The sequence below is a fragment of the Arachis hypogaea genome, chromosome 1, assembly GCF_003086295.3.
Source record: "Arachis hypogaea cultivar Tifrunner chromosome 1, arahy.Tifrunner.gnm2.J5K5, whole genome shotgun sequence".
In the NCBI taxonomy this organism is placed as follows: Eukaryota; Viridiplantae; Streptophyta; class Magnoliopsida; order Fabales; family Fabaceae; genus Arachis; species Arachis hypogaea.
Genome location: NC_092036.1, coordinates 95,280,004 through 95,299,434, shown reverse-complemented (window position 1 = coordinate 95,299,434; position 19,431 = coordinate 95,280,004). Strand labels below are relative to the sequence as shown.

At 37.6% G+C, this 19,431-nt stretch overlaps 2 protein-coding genes and 1 long non-coding RNA gene across 4 annotated transcripts; 2 read left to right on the top strand and 1 right to left on the bottom strand.

Annotated features, from left to right (window-relative positions):
- Window positions 1-8,691: 8,691 nt before the first annotated feature.
- Window positions 8,692-14,289, top strand: LOC112697340 (uncharacterized). Of its 2 annotated transcripts, none has more exons than XM_025750486.2 (4): window positions 8,692-9,379; window positions 9,506-10,741; window positions 12,467-13,038; window positions 13,677-14,289. In XM_025750486.2, exons 1-4 carry the CDS (start codon window positions 8,886-8,888, stop codon window positions 13,688-13,690), a joined length of 2,316 nt encoding a protein of 771 aa, XP_025606271.1. In that variant the 5' UTR covers window positions 8,692-8,885; the 3' UTR covers window positions 13,691-14,289. The 2 variants fall into 2 exon arrangements, with proteins under 2 accessions (XP_025606271.1, XP_025606265.1); XM_025750480.2 differs by lacking the exon at window positions 13,677-14,289 and adding an exon at window positions 13,406-13,500.
- LOC112697356 (uncharacterized) lies at window positions 13,265-14,204 on the bottom strand. The gene is made up of 2 exons (XR_011864205.1): window positions 13,707-14,204; window positions 13,265-13,562 (listed from the first exon to the last, which is right to left on the bottom strand). It is a non-coding gene; the product is annotated as an uncharacterized lncRNA (long non-coding RNA).
- A 2,546-nt stretch (window positions 14,290-16,835) lies between the features above and the next one.
- LOC112697331 (homeobox-leucine zipper protein HOX1-like) lies at window positions 16,836-17,958 on the top strand. Its single transcript, XM_025750469.3, has 3 exons — window positions 16,836-17,235; window positions 17,455-17,534; window positions 17,609-17,958. Exons 1-3 carry the CDS (start codon window positions 16,933-16,935, stop codon window positions 17,841-17,843), a joined length of 618 nt encoding a protein of 205 aa, XP_025606254.1. The 5' UTR covers window positions 16,836-16,932; the 3' UTR covers window positions 17,844-17,958.
- The last annotated feature ends 1,473 nt before the right edge of the window (window positions 17,959-19,431 follow it).

The following is a 19,431-nucleotide window of genomic DNA, read 5'->3' as shown; positions in this document are numbered from 1 at the left end:
GAATGGCAACGTAGCACAACTAGCATGATTTCAATATCAACTAATCACAGCAGCGATAATATAGCATCCAGGCAACACAGATGGCACACAGAGCAACTCAAAATTGGCACTTATCAGACAAGTCAGCAAACAGAATATGAACACAAACGGAGCACTTATCAGGCCTAGAATCCTCTATCTAGTCCTAGCTACCTAACCGCAATTATTTCTAACTAACCTAACATGCAACATTTCAAACTCTAACTAACTATCAGAAAATTACAGTAGCTAACAGAATCAAACAAATGAGAACAAACAGATTTTGAGCAGGAACTTGAGAGTTGGGAAGAACTGAGAATGGAAAGGGAAATTGGGGCTGGAAAGGAAGCAACAGAAGCAACGAGTTGCGCTGCCGTGGACGGTGGCGGTGAAGATGGCGGCGGCTGCAGCGGCGTGTGGGTCGTGCGAGAGAGCAGAGGGCAGAGTGAGTGGGTGAGAGAGAGAGAGGACGAATGGGGTTGATAGTGAGAGAAGGGGGTTGGCCGTGCGGTGGTGGCGACGGCGTTGCTGCAGCGGCGATTGTGGCGGTGAGAAGAAGAAGATGGAAATGGTGAGGGAGAAGAGAGTGCGCGACTGCGCAACACTCTTCGCGTATTAGGGTTATCCCCTTTTTTGAATCGACGCGAGCGCGCACCATGCGCGTCTGCGTGCATTGATGAAACTAGGGACCCACGCGTGAGCGTGCAGTGCGCGCAAGCGTGGATTGGCAACTATACAAGGGTGCGTGCGCGTACAGTGCGCGCACGCGTACATGGGGTTGGGCTTGAGGCTTAGAGTGGGCTTGACGCACGCCCAACTCTCTGGGCAAAGGCCTGGAGTGGCATCATATAAGGGACGCGCGCGCGGCGAGCGCACGTCCGCGTATATTGAGAGTTTGTCGGAAGGTGCGCTAGCGCGATGTGTGCGCTCGCGTCTATTCCTCCTTTAGGCATACGGGCGCGCACGCGGCGAGTGCGCGTCCGTGCAGATTGAGTTGGGCTAGGGGCTTAAAGTTGGCCCAGATCCAGCATAACTCTCTGGGGGCTTGGCTCAAAAGTTGCAGCAGCAGATCGACTCGGACGCGGCAGGTGCGCGTCCGCATGTACTTCCCTGTTCTCATGATCGGCGCGCACGCACGTAGTGCGCGTCAGCGTGGATTGTGTTGGGCTCAGGGCGTAGTGTTTGCCCAAGAGAGACCCAACTCTTTGGAATGTGGGTGGTGATGCATCCGCTCAGGGACGCGTGCGCGTACATTGTGCGCGCGCGTCCACCCCCTCTCTGCTTTTTTTTTATCAGAAAAATTATGCTGGGTGCTCTCCATACTGCTCACAAACTCTTTATTCAATCAACCATCATACAATTCACAAAAATGCAATTTGATATTATTCATCTACTACTAAACACAATATACACGTGACTAAGCTAACAATTAAGTTGTACAAACAAATTTATATGAAACATCTACCTACAATGGTAACTCAAATCACTTATTAAGCAAATTTAAAAGAGAGTGGAAAGAGTTTACCATGGTGGGGTGTCTCCCACCTAGCACTTTTAGTTTAAGTCCTTAAGTTGGACATTTTGAGGCGCTTATTGTCATGGTGGCTTATGTTTGTACTCATCCTTGAATCTCCAAGGATCCTTGCCTCGCAATTGGTTGACAGAATTTCCAACCATTTTCATCAAGCTTGGGCAAAGTTCTACCCAAGATATGAGTCCCCATAGTTGGTCTTCACATAGCGAACCGAGATCCCATATCTTATCTTCACACCCATCCTTTAGTTGAGTTTCATGATTTTTCCGTACGGGTGGTTGACATAAGGGTGATTGACACATACAATTCTCCTTATTCCACCAATGCTTCCTTCTAGACCCATATACGGTGATTTCCGTTCCATCCTCATTCCTATACCTTAGAGTCTTGGCCTTTATGATTTTTATACCGAATTTCCAACCACTACACAACTCTCTCCTATTCCTAACTCCACAAAGAGCTCTAAGTTGACCATCATATTCAATTAAACCATATTCAAGTGAGAAAGTGAAGCTTAGGGATGAAAGTTTTACCCACTTGAATGTTGTGTTGGATGGTGACTTGGGAAGGGAGACCTCCCCACACTTAGACAATGCAAGGTCTACTTCTTTAGGCTCTTCTTTGGTTGTTTCCACCTCTTCACAAGCTTCTTCAATTTCAACCTTTTCCCCTTTTTCACTTGGCTTGGTGTTGTCTTCAAGAACTTTGATTTCTTGCCTAATGGGAGGTGATTCAATTTTCGATAGGAATTCATTGATGAATGAATCCATCTCTTGATCAACCTCTTCATATTCTTCAATTTCAATGTACACCATGCCAATGTTCTCTCCTTGGTAGATCTCTTTCTCATTGCTCACCAAAGGTATGGGAGGTTGTGTACACTCTTCTATAGTTTCAACTTCATGTCCAATGGGAGAGAATTCCATTGTAGAGAGAAATTCATCCATGATTGAATCCATTTCTTGATAAGCTTTTTCCAAATCTCCAACGATGATATGCCTTGGAGGTTGCGCACCCTCCTCAACATCAATATCAAGCTTTTTGGAAGAGTTCTCCATGATGCTACATTCCCATGGACTTTCAATATCTCCTAAATCTTCAACCACTTCTTCCTTTTCTTCAATGATCATAGGCTCCTCCAATTGTTCTAGCACAAAATTTGACTCCTCCTTTTCCACCGAATTTTCCAATTTCTCCTTCATGCTTTGCTCTTCTTTTGACTTTTTACATGTGGTCACGGAAGTACCTTGAGTATTCAAACATTGGTGGGCTAAAGTGTGCACCACCTTGGTCAAATTGGTCACAAACTCAAGTGTATCTTGATGTGTGGAAAACGATCCAACACAAAACTCACCGGCAAGTGTACCGGGTCGCATCAAGTAATAAAAACTCACGGGAGTGAGGTCGATCCCACAGGGATTGAAGGATTGAGCAATTTTAGTTTAGTGGTTGATTTAGTCAAGCGAATCAAATATTGGTTGAGTGGTTTATCTTGAACGGAAGCTAAATTGCTTGGAATGTAAAGGGAGAGGGGAGAATCGCAGTAAATTAAAGAACAGGAAAGTAAATTTGCTGAATCTTAAAGAATAAGAAATTAAACGACTGAAACTTAAAGTGCAAGAAATGTAAATTGCAGTAACTTAAAGTACAAGAAATGTAAATTGCTTGAATATAGAAAGGGAATTCAGAATTTCAACAAGGGAAATTAAAGTGCAACAATTAATAAAGCAGAAATTGAATTAGCAATAACTAGAATCCAAACAGAAATGGAAATTAACATGCAGCTGAGGTTCACAGAAGAACCAAAAAGAAAAATGGGATCTCAGGACTCAAGAGACTAGATAGCAAAGTCTAGATCTCAATTACCTTCCCAGATCCAATTTCACAAAGCAATTAACAAGAAATTGAAGAAGAAGCAGTAAAGGAATTGTAATTAAACTCAATTATGCAGAAGAGGAATTAAAGAGATTTTGAATGGAGATTGAGACAGAATTTCCTCAATTCTTCACACCCAAAACTCAAACAAGAAAAATAAAAATGCCCACACAAGAACGAGGAAGAAGAGAGATCAATTCTCCTCCCCAATTCTCTGAAATCTCAGTGAAGTCCCTAAGAGAAAGTCCAAAAGCTCAAAATGAAAGTAAAGGTTCAAAGGAAAATTCAAAGTTCAAAAGTAAAGGAAAAAGGTCCTAATTACATCAAACTAGCTCCTATTTATACACTTTCCATTCTTGGATCTTAGGATTTGGGTGGGCTTTTGATTTGGTGAAGAAATGAATTTTATTGGATTTTTAATCCAATTATAGCCCATGAAGGATTGCTTCCAGGAGGCTGCCCTGCCCTTGTGGAGGGCAGGGCAGAAAATTCTGGTGCGCCAGTTTTGGTGCGAGCGTGGTGCGTTGGTGTGTGCTGCAGGATGCTGCCCTGCCCTCGCGGAGGGCAGGGCAGAAAATTCTGGTGCGCCAGTTTGGTGCCTGTGCGTGCTGCTGGTGCTGCCGAATTGTTCCTTGGTGAGCCAGAATGGTGCGCTGGCCGTGCCACAACAAAATGCTGCCCTGGCAGTATTTCCAAATTGAAGTCCCGTGTTCGAGACTTGGCCGATGCACCCGCTACCCATTTTCCTTGGCTTTCTTGGCACCATAATGAAGCCTAGTTCCTTGCTTCCTCGTTGTTCCGTGTTCAACTCATGTGGCTAGCATTGGTAGGCTTTTTCCTTTGATTTATTTTCCATGAAGGCCCGATACTGCCCTTGTGGAGGGCAGGGCAAGGTTTTGCTCTTCTTTGATCCAAGGCACAATTTTGTGCTCTGCCCTTGTCGTGGGCAGGGCAGAGTTGCCTCATCAAGCCTTGTTCCCTTATGTTGCCCTCCTAGAGGGCAGTGTGCCCTTGTGGAGGGCAATACTTGCATTCCTCCTTTATGTGCCACGCCTTTTTCTCCTTTGGCCACACTTTCTTAGGCCACGCTTTCTCTTTTCTTCTTTTCTTCACCTATAATAAACCAAAACAACTACTCAAAGTATCACTAAATTCACAAGGCTTATAAATCAATTAAAATTCAATTAAAATTAGCTTAAACCTCATGAAGTAGCATCAATTTAATGGTGGTTGCTTGATTTAAAGAAGTTATGCATTTTCATTCCAAATCTCTTACTTAGGATGCAAGAAAGTGCATAAAGATTAATAAAACAAGTGAAATTAGCTTGAAAAATGGGTATACGATGACTTGTCATCATATCTCGCTTCATGGCTTCTTGTCCTTGAAGTAACAAAGTGAGAGGATCATCTATTGGGGTTTGGGGTGAGTAAGAAGGTTCATGATTCTGGGAAGAGGGTTTATGATAGAAAGGTGGTTCTTCTTGGTGAAATTGTGGAGGTGGTGTGCATCGAGGTGGTTCATGGTAGTAGTAATCTTGGAATTGTGGTTCCACGTATGGCTCATATGGTTCAAAAGTTGGATGGTGTGGCGAGTATGAATTGGGTTCATATGGAAGTGTTTGGTGAAAATAGGCTTGTGAGTGTGGTTGAGGTTGAGGGTATGGCTCATAGGCGTATGGTGGTGGTGCTTGAAAATCACAAGGAGATCCACCATAGCCATTTGATTGATATGCATCATAGAATGGCTCTTCTTCATAGTGCATTGGTGGAGGTTGTTGCCATAAGGATTGATCATAAGCATGTGGTTCCTCCCACCTTTGGTTGTCCCATCCTTGATGCCCATCCTCATTGAAGTCCTCATCTCCTACAACATAGTTGTAATCACACTCATAGCCAAAGTGAGAATTCATGGTGGAAAGAGAAAATAAAATTCTACAACTAGCAAATAAAGCAAAAAGCAAGATATTCACACTATTCACATATGTACAATAACCAATAACAAAACACCATTGCAATCCTCGGCAACGGCGCCATTTTTGATGATTGGGTTTTTGACGGCTTAGAATTTCACAAATGAATTCTCGTTGCAAGTATAGTTTCTAAACCAATCACTAATCCTTTCATACAAAAAGTTGTATGTCACTAAAACAAACCCCTAAATTTATAAACCGAAGTATTCAAATCTCGGGTCATTCTCCCTAGGAATTGTAATGAAGTGTTTTGTTATTGGTTGAGTTATTTTTGGGGTTTTGATAAGAGGCATGAAAGATAAATGGCAAGAAAGTAAACTAACAACTATAAAAGGCTCTTGGCAAGGTATGAAAATTAGAAGTCCTATCCTAGTTATCCTCCTCAATTGTGATGAGAATTGTTCATTGCTACCACTTAGTTAACCCTTACTAAATAAAGGAAAGTCAAGTGGATGAATTGACTTGAGCCACAAGTCCTAGCCAACTCCCAAGAAAAGACTAGCTTTAGTGCACTCCAAACCAATTAGCAATCTCTCCAATTATCAATCAACAAAGGAATTAAATAACTCAAGAGTCACTAATTACTCTACCTAGGCCAAGAGGAACAGAATCTATACTATATCTAGAAGAGGCATTTCAACAAACACATAAAGTGCAATAGAAGTAAACATTATTAAATGCAAGAATTAAAGAAATCTATAACTACAAAAACAAGAGATCAACAATAGAAGAGCAAAGAAGACACATTTATTATGAATTACCTCTTATTGCATTATTGAAAGAAAGCAAAGGAACAACAATCTATCCAAAACAAAATGAAGAATTACAATTATTAAAGCACATAACTAGAAAGAGGAGGAGGAGAAGATTAAGAATTGGTAAAGGAAAAGTGAATCAAAGCATGAATTAAACCTAGATCTAAGAAGAAAGATTAACCTAAACCTAATCCTAATTCTAGAGAGAAGTGAGAGCTTCTCTCTCTAGAAACTAACTCTAAAATAATCCTAATTATGCTATATGATTCCAAGATTCCTTCCCCCTTCAATCCTTGATCCTTTTATTCCTTTCTATCAGCAATTGGCACCAAAATGGGTTTAGAAACCCTTCCAAATTGCCAGGCACGTGTTGCTTTAATGAAGTCATGTGCGGTCATCGACGCGTGCGCGCACGGTACGCGTGCGCGTCCCTGGCCGATTTTGCAATGTGTGCGCGGGCGTCTTGTGCGCGTGCGCGTGCTTGGCCGAGATCAATTCTTTGGCTTTTATGCTTCTCTCCACTTGCATGCTTCCTTCCTTGCTCCTTTGATCCATGTCTAGCCTATTTCAACCTGAGATTACTAGCAAACACATCAAGGCATCTTATGGAATCAAAGAGGAATTAGAATTCGTCAAAACAAGGCTTAAAAGGCATGTTTTTACACTTAAGCACAAATACGGGAGAGATTACAAAACCATGTTGATTCATAGGTTAAATGCGAGAAAAGGTCATCAAAATACTCTAAATTCAATACAAGATAAACTGTCAAATTGGGGTTTATCAGTCTTGTCAAAATTCGTGTTTCTAACTTTAGTTACGAAACCAACTTTTTTTTTATAATTTGCATGAAATTTCTGTACCAGAGGTAACGAATCAAAACACATTCTTATGACTAGGATTTCTTCTTCATTGATCCCACTATGATCTGGCAACTGTAATGTCAATTCACAAAGCCAAATACCAATTAAAACTAGCATTAACACACTAACTATAACATGGTAACAAATAATAAGGAATAATTCAAACCTTGTGTCTCAATTCCAACTCATCCTTTCTCATCACAATGATGTCGGTAATTTCGTCAACCTTTAATTAAAGACACCGAAAAAAACTTTTATCAACTTAAGATCATTATTATATAATGAACTACTCCAGTCAAAAATATCAAAAAATAGTGCAAACACACATGGGCTTCAAGCTTACTTTATTAATATCTCAACTAACCACATCACTGTACCAGATTTTTTCAAATAAATTAACTTAAGAAACATCTAATTAGCATGAATAAGAAACATTCACATAACACATTGTCATAAAATTTCATCCAATGCAAGACCATCCTATTCAACATACCTTAGACCCCTCTTGAATAACTTCACCCACACTCAATTCTTCATTGCCTTCATTTGAATTGATCAAGGTACTATTCGATCCGTCTTCCGGAGTTAAAAATTCCATAAATGATGCTCTTTTTCGGAAGTTTTGCACCGCGACGGCAGCTTCTTTGTGCCGGAAATGCTCGGTGTGATGGTCTTTGTGGGAGAACGGGAACGTCATCGAATCGGGAACACAACTTGAACGACGCTCACGAACGTCATGGCCAATGGCGGCACGCACTGGGGAGAAGCGACGAGGGAGCCACGAGTTGAATGATTTGATAGAGAGGGTGGGGGCAATTGATGTGCAGAATAGTGTAAGGTTGCACCGCAATCGGGAACGTCTTGCACCACGATCGATCGCAACATCGCTAATGGCGACACGGACCGAGGGTTACCGAGAAGGGAGCGCTGGGAGGATGCCTTGGATGGAAGAGGTTGGCGCCTTTGCTGTTTGGATGAGAGAACCGATGCACGGCAGCCGTGGAGAGGGAGAGAGGATGAAGACTCGAAAGCGTTGAGTGCACTTCCGTGATTCCGTTGCAAGGTTCGGAACATATCATACCAAACCTGATTTTGGTATAAAAAATAATTAATAACAAATATTCTAAATTATAAATGAATAAAACTAATTAAGATAATTATAATTAATTAAGTTGTTCAATTTTTGGTTGGTTAAGAATTAATTCTATATACTTTTCCTTATGCAAAAGTTTTCTAACGAATAAAGAATTTGTATGTACTTGATAATTAGAGAAAAAAATATTTTTGGAACTGAAATTAGGCCACTAAATAAACGAAAGCACAAAATCTATTATATATTAAGATTATTTAAAAATATTATTTGTATATTAAAATTAGTTATTATATATTTTTATATAAATATATATAATTAAATTTATTTTAATGTATATTTTATATTTCAATGTATATTTTAGATTAAAAAAATAATTGGGTTTAATGTTTACCTAAAATTATACATTATTTGGGTCACAAACTTGGTGATTGTTGTGTTGTACTAGTTTTCTTATTAGTAATAAGCCCAACCCATCATGGGTTCTTTTGGGTGTAAGATTTGACTGCTTTATTACACCAAGATTAAATTATAAATTACTTAAGTATACAATTTTTGTATACATCTCTTATTTTTGAGATTGGCATGACAAGAGTTAGCAGTGTCCACCAATTTGTATTCATGTGTTCCTTCCAATAATGAGTGTTAAGAAGTGTACTCAATTTTTTTGTTGGGCCATGACAGCAGTGTACTCATTTTTTAGTGTTGGGCCTGGTCCATGAATCCCAGCCCAGTTATTCATATGCGAACTCCATCTCTGGGTAGATTAGTTGCGAGAAACAATGAAGAAGAAGCAGGAGCAGCATGCAGAGGCTGCATACGCCAAACGGAAACGGAAAAAGAAACTGAAACCCTCTGGTTCCGCTCTTCTTAGTCTTGAAGGTTCCGATTCCAATTCCATCTTCGGTTTGTTACTTGCATCTCTTACGAAGCACCACCGTCCCCTTATCAACAAATGCTTACTCACAATTCGCCCTTCCCTTCTCTCCCAATCCTCCTTCACGCCCATTCTAGCTCTCCTCCCTGCTCTTCTCAGCTCCAACTGCTCCGAAATCGCGTGCCGCGCCGTCGATATCGTCGGCGCTGTCTCGCTCGTGTCCTTGGAGGCGAACGAGCAGGTTGCCTCCGATTCCCAGGCTCTTAAGGGTTTGATATCGCTGTTGGAGAGTCCCAAGAGAAAGGTTATGTTATCTGCATGCAATGCGGTGTTGGATTTATCCGCCACCACCTTCGGCCAACGCCAGCTGCTCAAGTTTTATGCTTTGGAGAAACTAATGTAAGCATTTAAATTGAATCGGTTATGATTTTAGTTCTGATTGTATGATTGTGAAGATGAAAATTTATATGCTTGTTTGTGTGATGGTGAACTAAGTAGAGTAGCTAAACGGTTGGCATTCCTTAGGTATGTGTTTCTCCAGATTTTTAAGCGTGTAGAATCAGTCTCTCTGTGGTCTGAAGGAAATCGAAGTTTCGGCTCTCTTAAGATTGGGATTAAGGAAGATGAAGTTTCAGCTGGGTTTGTCAGTGCAACTGTTACTCTTATCAATACCTGTGAAGTTGAGCAACTGCAAAGTATCCCAAGAAGCCTTTCTGACGCATTTCTGAGGCTTTTAAAAGCGTTATGGACAAAAGTAAGTGATCAAGTGGTAATGAAAGCAGCTGTGAAATATAATGAAGGAGGTTACCTTTGTAAAAGCAACATTGGAGTTAGTAACCTTGCTGAAGCCATTTTTAGGCTTTCTGCTAATGCTTGTCGACTTACTGTCTCTATGCCGTTTGAAGTGATCAAAGCAGGACTTTTTGGAACAAGTGAGTCTAGTTTTGAAGATTTTTTATCAAACTACTGGGAAGTTTCGCCATTTCTGTTACATGGGACAGTGAATGATCCAGATGTCTATGATATGTTCAGCCCATTTAAAAAATCTTTGAGTTGGACAGGGTGTGCTCCTTCCCTTATTTCCTCAATTCTCCATAGTCTAGTGTCATGTTTTCCTATTGCCTCAGATGAACTGAACATCTTCAATTTTCTCAATGAGGTGAAAGACAGATTGGGTTGTCCCATAATCTATAAGCAGGATATAAGAGTTGTAAAAGCAGAATGGCAATCAAGAAAAGAGATGCATTATTTTCAGGATTTTCATCCAGACTGCATTAAGGAACCTCAGTATTTTATGATTGATGATGTCTTGAAGTGTGTCCAAGCATATAAAGAGGGGTATACTATTGCCCTGCGTGGTTTGGAGTTTCGTTTTCAGAGCATTGCTGCTGTTGCAGAAACATTAGCGCTTATGTTTGGTCAACCTTCAGTAGGTGCCAATTTGTACTTAACGCCACCTAATTCTCAAGGGTTGGCTTGTCACTATGATGATCACTGTGTATTTGTATGCCAGATTTTCGGTTCTAAGCAGTGGACTGTATTCTCTCAATCCAGTCAGCTGTTACCACGGTTATATGATGATCTAAATGGTTCTGATATTGACTATACTAAAGCTGGAAAAAGGGAGTTCTTTCTCAAGGAGGGTGATGTGTTGTATATTCCCAGAGGTTTTCCTCATGAAGCTTACACAACCTCTGGAGATGGTTCTCCTGAGTTTTCTTTGCATCTTACACTTAGTATTGAGGTTGAACCTCCTTTTGAGTAAGTAAAATTTAACTTACTTTCACCCCGCTTGTTTTTTTTCTGCCCCTTCAAATTTCGTACTGATGGTTAACATATCTCTGATAATGTTATGCTTAGCATAGTATTTATGTGTTCTTTTTGTACAGACTTTTCATGTTTAGGGTGATCCTGGTATGGGGTTAAAAATGGGGAATATAGCTTCACGCATGGGAAGAATTTTTTTTATTCTAGGCTTGGATCTGTTATGAAAATGAAAGTGCTGCTTTTCAAAATTGAAAATCTTGAAAGCAAAACAAGTATATGATGATTAAAATACAGAGAAAACCGTTCACAGGTTGCAGTTCCTTTTTACCTTGCATTTTTCTAAAGAGAGTTACTGCTACAATGGAGCTGAACTCAGTAATATTTTGCCAGTATAGAGGATACTATGAAACAGCTCATACTGAATCTTTCATGCCCATGCATGAAGTTTGTCTATATATTGTCAAATATAATGTGCCTATTGAAATGCAATTAATTAATCCTTTTAATGCTCAAAGAAATGATAGTAGAAAAATATATGCTTTCTTTCTTCTTCTTCTTTTCTCCCCATAAAAAGGATGCAATATTTATTGACAATACCATAATTTCATTTTGTTTACTCTCAATGGAAAACTAGAAATTATATTCTGAAAAAGGGAAGTATTATCTACACATATTCTTACTGGTCTTGATTGTTATATTTGACAAACATACTCGATCTCAGAAATCACAATCAATTAACCGTTATATAATAGTTAGGTCTTGATGTTCTTGTCCCATAGTCAAAGTTGGTCCATCTTTGATTAGTTATCTCTACTATGCCCTTCTGTCCTTCAAAATGACCATAAGTTTGATTAGTTGGTTATCAAATAAAGATGGGAGTAAGGGACATCCTGTTAATCAAATCAATAATTCCTCATGGTCTGATTTGTTGTAACATCAGAAGTCCTACCTGTAGCAAGATTGTTTAAGTACTCAGATTTTTCGTTGATGCCAAGAGTCATGATTCATTCTTTTCTCGTTGATTTATCCTTTTCTTCCCACAAAGTTGAGCATGTATAATATTGACTTATTATAAAATTCATTTATTTTATGATAGATGCTTTTCCTTTTCTTACCTTTCCTTTGAGCAGAAAACTGAAACAATGCATGTGGAATGACCCACACTGAAGTCAATTATTAAAATTAGATAACTGTGTCTGCAGGACATAGGGTCAAGATTTCAGAGTTCAGACCCATGTCTTTGGAAAGTTCGTTCATAGATCAGCATTTTTGGTCACTTAATCTAATAATGATTCTATGTCAATTATTTCCTATTTGCAATCTTTTATTCTGCTGCTGGTGTGTTCTCAGAAAGGCCACATGAGAGCGTGAAGTTCGGAATTTACTCAGTTTGGTTTATGAGATATGTACAACTACTTTATGTTATTTGGTATTTGGGAAGATAAATCATTAGGATTTCCTAAATTTATATTGAATTGTCTTCTACTACTTTATTATAATTTCCATACCCAATGATTTCAGGAAGTTGGGTATCCTTTTTTTTTTTTGGGGGGGGGGGGGTGTGGTTAATTTTACTTTACCATGCTTTGATTTTGATAAATGCAAGATTCTTCTTACTACTTAACGTCGCAATATTGTCTTGATGTTTAAATTAATTTGTTATATCTCTGATGATTTGTTATATGAGTTTCACTTATTATATTCGGATTTCATTTATAGGTGGGAAGGAATAATACATTTTGCACTTCATTGCTGGGGTGAAAACCAGAAAAGACCTTGTTTTGATGGCTTGAACTCTCTGTCTCAAAAACTCCATCTTGTGTCTGTTAATCTGTTACATGTTGCTATCGGGATCATTGGCAATTTGGATTCTAGCTTTCGGAAAGCATGCTTAACTGCTGCATTTACCTTGCAGCCAGATGTTTATAATAGGATTTCTCAGTGTCAGAAAAATTATTTTTTGCTCTTAGTTGATAAAGTTCGTACTGAATCTAGATTCTTGGAAGTGCTGAATAGCATAGAGGTTGCAGTTCAGAAAAATGAAGACCCATTTCAACAAATTCGATGGCTTTGGGTTCATCTGGAAAGTGGGACCAGTGATGTATATAAAAATAAATCTTCGATGATTGAAGACATGCTCTCTCTGTGCGACCAACACAAGGATGAATTAGAAGCTGCTTTTGTTAATTTAATTTCCAGGTTTTGTAGTGAGGTGGTATTTGAGGATGTAGTAACTAGGCACATGCTGCTACTTCAGAAGTATAGCAAGATTAGAAAACAATATATTGATGGTATGGTTTCACTTCATGATAAATTATAGTATAACCGTTTTATTTTTTTATCTAATTTTCCGCTGGCTGGTTCAGGGATATCTTATAAACCTCGTGGAATGTCTTGATGTTAATGGTTTTGTAGTTGCCAACTGGTCATATTTGGCATGTTTCGATAAGCTCTATAGCATAGTTGTGGAGGTGTTCTTATAGGATGGTTGTGTGTGTATAAATTGAATAAACAACATAAGCAATGAAAATGTATCATGTAATCTTAGCATGTAAACTACAGTTGATCTTTCCATATAGTGAGCATCACATTTCATATGAATAAAAACTAGGATACATAACTGCATATATCTCTCACCAAGCAAAATTAAAACTGCAGCCTATGGTGTGGGATGTTTAGGAGTTGGATGAGTTGTTACTCCATGGTAATCTGTATGGTAGACAAGATCACGAGGAGGAACGTAACCGTTGCTGGTCAGTATTACTTCCATGGAATCTTCTTTGGCCGGGTTACTTTCCATTGCCTCATCTGCTGCCTGCATTTTATTAGCAGTATTATAGAATGAATATCTGGTTTTTGCCTTATAAGAATGAATATGCTGCATCCTGTATCTGATATAAACTGAACCTTTGGTTTTCACTCTTTACAGTCTTAGGTAATTAAACAGGCACAAACATACCTGGATTTCATGGTGCATGTGATCTTGGGCAATGCCTGAAATACCTAACTTCCGAGTTGGCATCACATCTTGAGAATAGCTTGTGTGTTGAGAGAGAAGTAGGGAGAATATGAGAAGGCAGTATAGGAGGAAGATTGAGGAACTCATCGTGTGATCACTCTGAAAATTAAGGTTGCCACCCATAGGGCAAGTTATTGCATTACTTTAAGAAGGCATTATATAGAAGAGCATGCCAGAGAGGTGAGAGAGTATGCAATTATTGGTTGAGGAGCTGGGGAAACATGTCTGAACCCTTGTGTGCCCACGGTTCTGTTACTTGTGTTGGACTAGCCTGCCTATTTTCCTTTCAATCACCCTTTTTACTCGCTCCTCTCTCATAGTATATGGGTTTTTCTTTTCTTCTCCTGATATTACAGTCAGAGCAGGTAAACAAAGCAAATCAGTTCATTTCACGTGCACGTCTCGTGCCAAAAGAAACCAATCACACTGCTTATGATCAATCCCATATTTTGTCGTCAACAATAAATACTAGTTGTGATATGCCACCCCTTTGGCTGCTATATTTATATTGATCTCTCACCCTCTCATTGTCTTGCAGATTTTGTTGTGATCTTAGACACTTGTTGATTGCTGCCATATCCGTTTGTACCTTCGTTTCATTTTCAGCAAGATTATTGAGCTTCCGGCAACCAGCATATCCATTCAATACATCATCCTAAATAATTCTAATTGGAGTAGAGAAACAAACATCGGTTTGACGGGTGGCTATAGTTTCATAATTAAAAGCAATGTGTCACGAATCAAATTAACTTACGTCATCAAGCCAATACATGATTTTATCTTTATTTCACACACTACTAATTCAAACAAAGCATGATCTCCAAATCAACAGTAGTTTATGTATTGAAATTGAGGAGCTAGATAGGATCATGTTTGTACTAAAGTTGTGGCGCATGTTCCGTTAAAGGCATTTCAATCATGCTGAAAAATTGATGAGTAGTATAATGATCGTCTGAGTAAAAGGTTAAGAGTGGAGCAAGTAGTGCATGAAAATGACCAGTTTGGATGTACTTGCTTCTAGTTCATGACTTTCCATGACCAAATTCAGAAAGAGTATAACCCAAAATCAGAGCAACATAGGCAGGTTCACGCTTGGAATCTGAAACTAGCAGACATGTTATGTCCTCTTTGGGTCCACACCCACATGGATCATCAATTTTTTTTTTTTGTTAGACGGATTATATCCGGAGGCTCTGGTCAGAAGCATCGGTCAGATTCTGAAGAGAGATTGGCAGTTGAATATAAAACATGTCTATAGAGAAGCCAATAGAAGTGCAGATTGGCTTGCTAAGAACAGCCTAGAAGCATTTCCGGGATTTCACTTCATTGACCTTCCCCCACCTGAGTTAAGGCACATTATTGATGATGATAGCAGAGGGGTCTTATTACCCCGTAAGGTCTCTAGTTTAAAATTTTAGTTTTTTCTCTTGGGCTTTAAGCCCTCTTGTAAACCAAAAAAAAAAAAAAAATTCACTTACCCCACACAAATGCAATATTAAGGATTCTATCCACTACTTAACACCAGCCAAATTTTAAACTCGGGTGTACTAATTGCAAAGTATAGAAGATGATCACTAGACCAAGGCCTTGCGTGCTATGAGTTATCAAATTAAGGGTGCCTCACCTAACGGGATAACAATAACATGAACCCTCATGGCCTGAAGTGACTACACAACTAAAATGATCAAACTTAATTTGGATTCAAAATGAATACCATACTAGTATATGACCCCGGAAAAAGAAAAATGGAGAACTTGCACTTGTTCTTTCCTTTTGAAATGTTGTTGTCCTTACACAACTTTAACACCTTACATTTTCACAAGTGGGGTTATCAACTTCATTCAAGGTACACTCATGAGTCATGGGGTTCTTAGGTTAGGCCCCACTGACCCAAAAACTCCCGAATTGATGGAATGAAATACTTGTACTTAAAACTTTGGTAAGATATCCTCACGTATGATATAACATTTCTCTAGTAAAAAACTGGTGATAAATAAATGGCACGGTAACAGTAGTAGCAACTAGCAACGGTAGCTCGGCACAAAACTGAGTTTTGCGGGCTACAACAAAAACTGTCGCAAATAGTTAGGATCGTACGTGTACGTCGCTTTACCTCTGCCGCCAGCTGCTTCAATAAATGAATGCTTTTTCTGCCAAAAGTTTAACCGCTATTCTTATTAGGGATAGGGATAGGGATTAGGGGAACCTCACCCTCTTAATCTAATAAGGTAATATATCAATTTTTAATATGTGATTAAGGGCTATTTATTAATACAATTAGAGAGAATAGTTTTGATCAATACTCATTCAAATAATGAAGAGAATCATTATAAATGAAAAATTTTGACTAAAGTGACCGTAATGAATGTCTTTAAATTATTTGTTAGAAAATCCTTAATTAAATAATGATAACTGTCGAATAATGGGTACACATGCCTTTCAAATTTCAATGTTAACCCAAAATCAGTTTTGCCTTTGGCTTGGGTAACACTGTTCAGCCGTTTCTTGAGTACCGAATAATTTGACTACTATATGGAAACGCTAAACCTCCATCAGTATGGTCCAACCTCAATAATTAACAATTAAAACTTAATTACTAATTAGCATTAAATTAACATTCTGTTTCACTAAAATGCCCCTCATTCTCTATCTTGCACATGGAAAGCATGCCTTCTAATATGGGGAATATTGCTATTGCTACCGCTACCGGGACCAATGTTCGGTTAAAACAGTTACATAGCATCTTTCATTATTTGGTTTTAATTTTTCTGTTCAAATTTTTTTCTGTTTAATACTTGAAATATTATTATTTGTGTCATTGTGTGACAATAAGTACGTCAATAATATATTTTTGACGTTAATTTAATGAATAAAAGAAAAGTTAAGAAATGTGATCGTGTTCGAAAGAAAATTATTTGATATTAAATCGGTAAATACAGTGTTTTAACTTATAGGTAGTAGCACACCTAACCTTTACTTTAATTTACTATTTATTTAATTAATTAAATTGGTAGTCTAATAATAATACTAAGAGTCTTGTATGTATGTGATTTTTGAAAATTGAATGATAGAGTTGAATAGAAGGCAATAACTTAGCGTCAGTGACAAGTATTTATACCCATAACAGCTTATTAGACCCCTATTATTTTACTCTCTGTTGGTGATTATGATGTTATCGTCTACTAATAATAATAGAGTGATGAAGATGGAAGATGATGCAGAAGAAGAAGAAGAAGAATGCATGACTGGGCTTTCTCTTGCTCTGGCGGGAACAGTAGTGCCAAACAAGAAGAAAAACAAGCCTCTTATGGTTTCCCTTCATCAGAAGAAATTCTGTTCTACTCATCAGAGAATCGATGATGATGGAGGACACCACCACCACCATCACAACAACAAGAAACTCAGGCTTACAAAGGAGCAATCAACCATGCTTGAAAACAGCTTCAACCAGCATACCACTCTTAATTCAGTATGTATTTATATTCTTAAACTAAATCCACAAATAAATTCCTAAAAATTTATATTTTAGACAGATTAAATTTTGAAGAAAAAAATATAAATAAAGTCTTTCACAATAATAAAAATAATTATCGTAAAAGACTTTATTAGTATATTTTTTTTTAATTCATTCAGTATTATATTTGTTGCACTGCGAAGCGATCAACTTGATAATTGGTTGCAAATGCAGGCCCAGAAAAAATCACTTGCTGAAGAATTGAATCTAAAGACAAGACAAATTGAAGTTTGGTTTCAGAACAGAAGAGCTAGGTTAGTGATGATGAGGTAGTTAATTAATAATTAAGAAATAATTGAATTAATTTATGAATTATTTTGATAATCAGGACGAAGCTGAAACAGACGGAGGTGGATTGTGAGTTGTTGAAGAAACGGTGCCAAAGTTTAACAGATGAGAACCGAAGGTTGAAGAAGGAGTTGGAGGAAGTAACTGCTGCACTCGAAGCTACAACAACAACATCGCCACCATCATTATACATTCAACACTCCAAAGCTTCACCGGCTACCACTCTCACTATGTGTTCTTCATGCCACAAACTGCTCCTTCCAAATTCAAATTAAACCCACTCAATAATAGAATAGATTAACTATACCTAGCTAGGTCGCTGCTTCTCTTTTTTAGTTCATTATAATTTACAATGCAAGTTCATCAAATCTTAATTAATTAATTAATTCATCATCGTAAGTGTTTGAATGGTTGAAAGTTGAAACCCAAAAAGAAGAAAGAATTCCCATAAATGAGTCCATTAATTAGAATGAAACTAGGGTTCGGTTCAAGGTTGGAATATTGAATGAATCTGCGGAGCTACACAACATTTCGTTATATACTGGTCATCCATGACGCACCATCGAGCTATGTTATTTGTTAATGTTACAAATATGAGAAGTAGTATATAAAATTAGTATCAAGTTTAAAAAAATAAAAAAAATATTTATAAAATAAAAATTTCATTAAGTTATTAAACTTAGTACTAAGCTATTACTAGAAATTAAAGGATTGAGAGAGAAGTTCATTCCATGTGAAAACGTGTTAACTATTTCTATCTTGATGTCATGTCGAAACCAAGTCCTGTTAATTAATCTTTGACTTTGATTTTCTGTTTGACGAGTTTGCATTATAATGACATGTACATAACGTATGCCGGCTATATAACTCTATATTACTTTTCTCTTAGCTTATATCTTTACTCTTTAACAATAACAACTAAGATTCTATTGGTATTAATCTTTGAAAATCTATATCAATTAAGCTAGTGATAAGTTACTAATAAATTGTATATTATATTATTGGTGTGCTTATATTCGGTTATTGAACCAATTCTGCATTAGTTGGTCCAAAACCATAAGAGTGGTTACCAATTAATTAAGCTAAGTGCCAATACTTCTAATCTAAAAATATAATAAAATCATTACCAATAGATTTAAGATGACATTACAGTATTATACACCATACATACATATGCATGGCGGTGCAAAAAGGTAATAGAGAAATTTCATAAGCGCGTTTTAGTGGGGTCATGGGCTAGCTAACCAAGGTGGATTAAGAATTGTTCCCTATCCCAAAACACCTATAAAATACTAAAATCAAAGAGACCAATAATATTAAACTGCACCAAAGAATAAGGTAGTCAAAATATCTGTATCTTTCTAGTTTTCATCCTAAGTACTAAATCCCCTTATCAGATCATATTATTAATTAAAAATTAGAAGAAAACAAATTATTAATTAAGAAACTTTTTTCCTATACATGCTTTTAATATTGACCCCTTTAATATAATATAGACATTAATGAAAGAGCTTAAAAACATTCTATTTTTTGTTTCTTAAGCAATTCCTCTAAGAGTGCATGTGGTTGACATTTTTTGTTATACAAAGAAGACCTCACCAATTCTATGGGCATATTATTATATATAATTTTTGTACTATACTATATATTACTTTGTCAACTAATACTATATTTGAAAAGGACCCATAATTATTTAGTTGACCAAGCATAAGTAGTTTCAACTGACTACAAATAATTAAACATTCTGCATTTCTGCCAACTTTAGCCCAAAAGATGAGCAAGCGTTACAAATTAAGGTCTTAAACCATAATTAATTGATATAGCTAGTGTCACAATGACCATTATGAATTGGTTTATAACTTA

What these genes read in the sequence shown, in the direction of transcription:
- LOC112697340 (XM_025750480.2), top strand. Translation starts at nt 8,886, where the DNA reads ATGAAGAAGAAGCAGGAGCAGCATGCAGAGGCTGCATACGCCAAACGG. An exon ending in GAGGTTGAACCTCCTTTTGA is followed by an intron (nt 10,742 to 12,466) that starts GTAAGTAAAATT and finishes TTTCATTTATAG; the next exon opens with GTGGGAAGGAATAATACATT. An exon ending in TAGAAAACAATATATTGATG is followed by an intron (nt 13,039 to 13,405) that starts GTATGGTTTCAC and finishes TTAAAACTGCAG; the next exon opens with CCTATGGTGTGGGATGTTTA.
- LOC112697331 (XM_025750469.3), top strand. Translation starts at nt 16,933, where the DNA reads ATGATGTTATCGTCTACTAATAATAATAGAGTGATGAAGATGGAAGAT. An exon ending in AGCATACCACTCTTAATTCA is followed by an intron (nt 17,236 to 17,454) that starts GTATGTATTTAT and finishes TTGCAAATGCAG; the next exon opens with GCCCAGAAAAAATCACTTGC. An exon ending in TTTCAGAACAGAAGAGCTAG is followed by an intron (nt 17,535 to 17,608) that starts GTTAGTGATGAT and finishes TTTGATAATCAG; the next exon opens with GACGAAGCTGAAACAGACGG.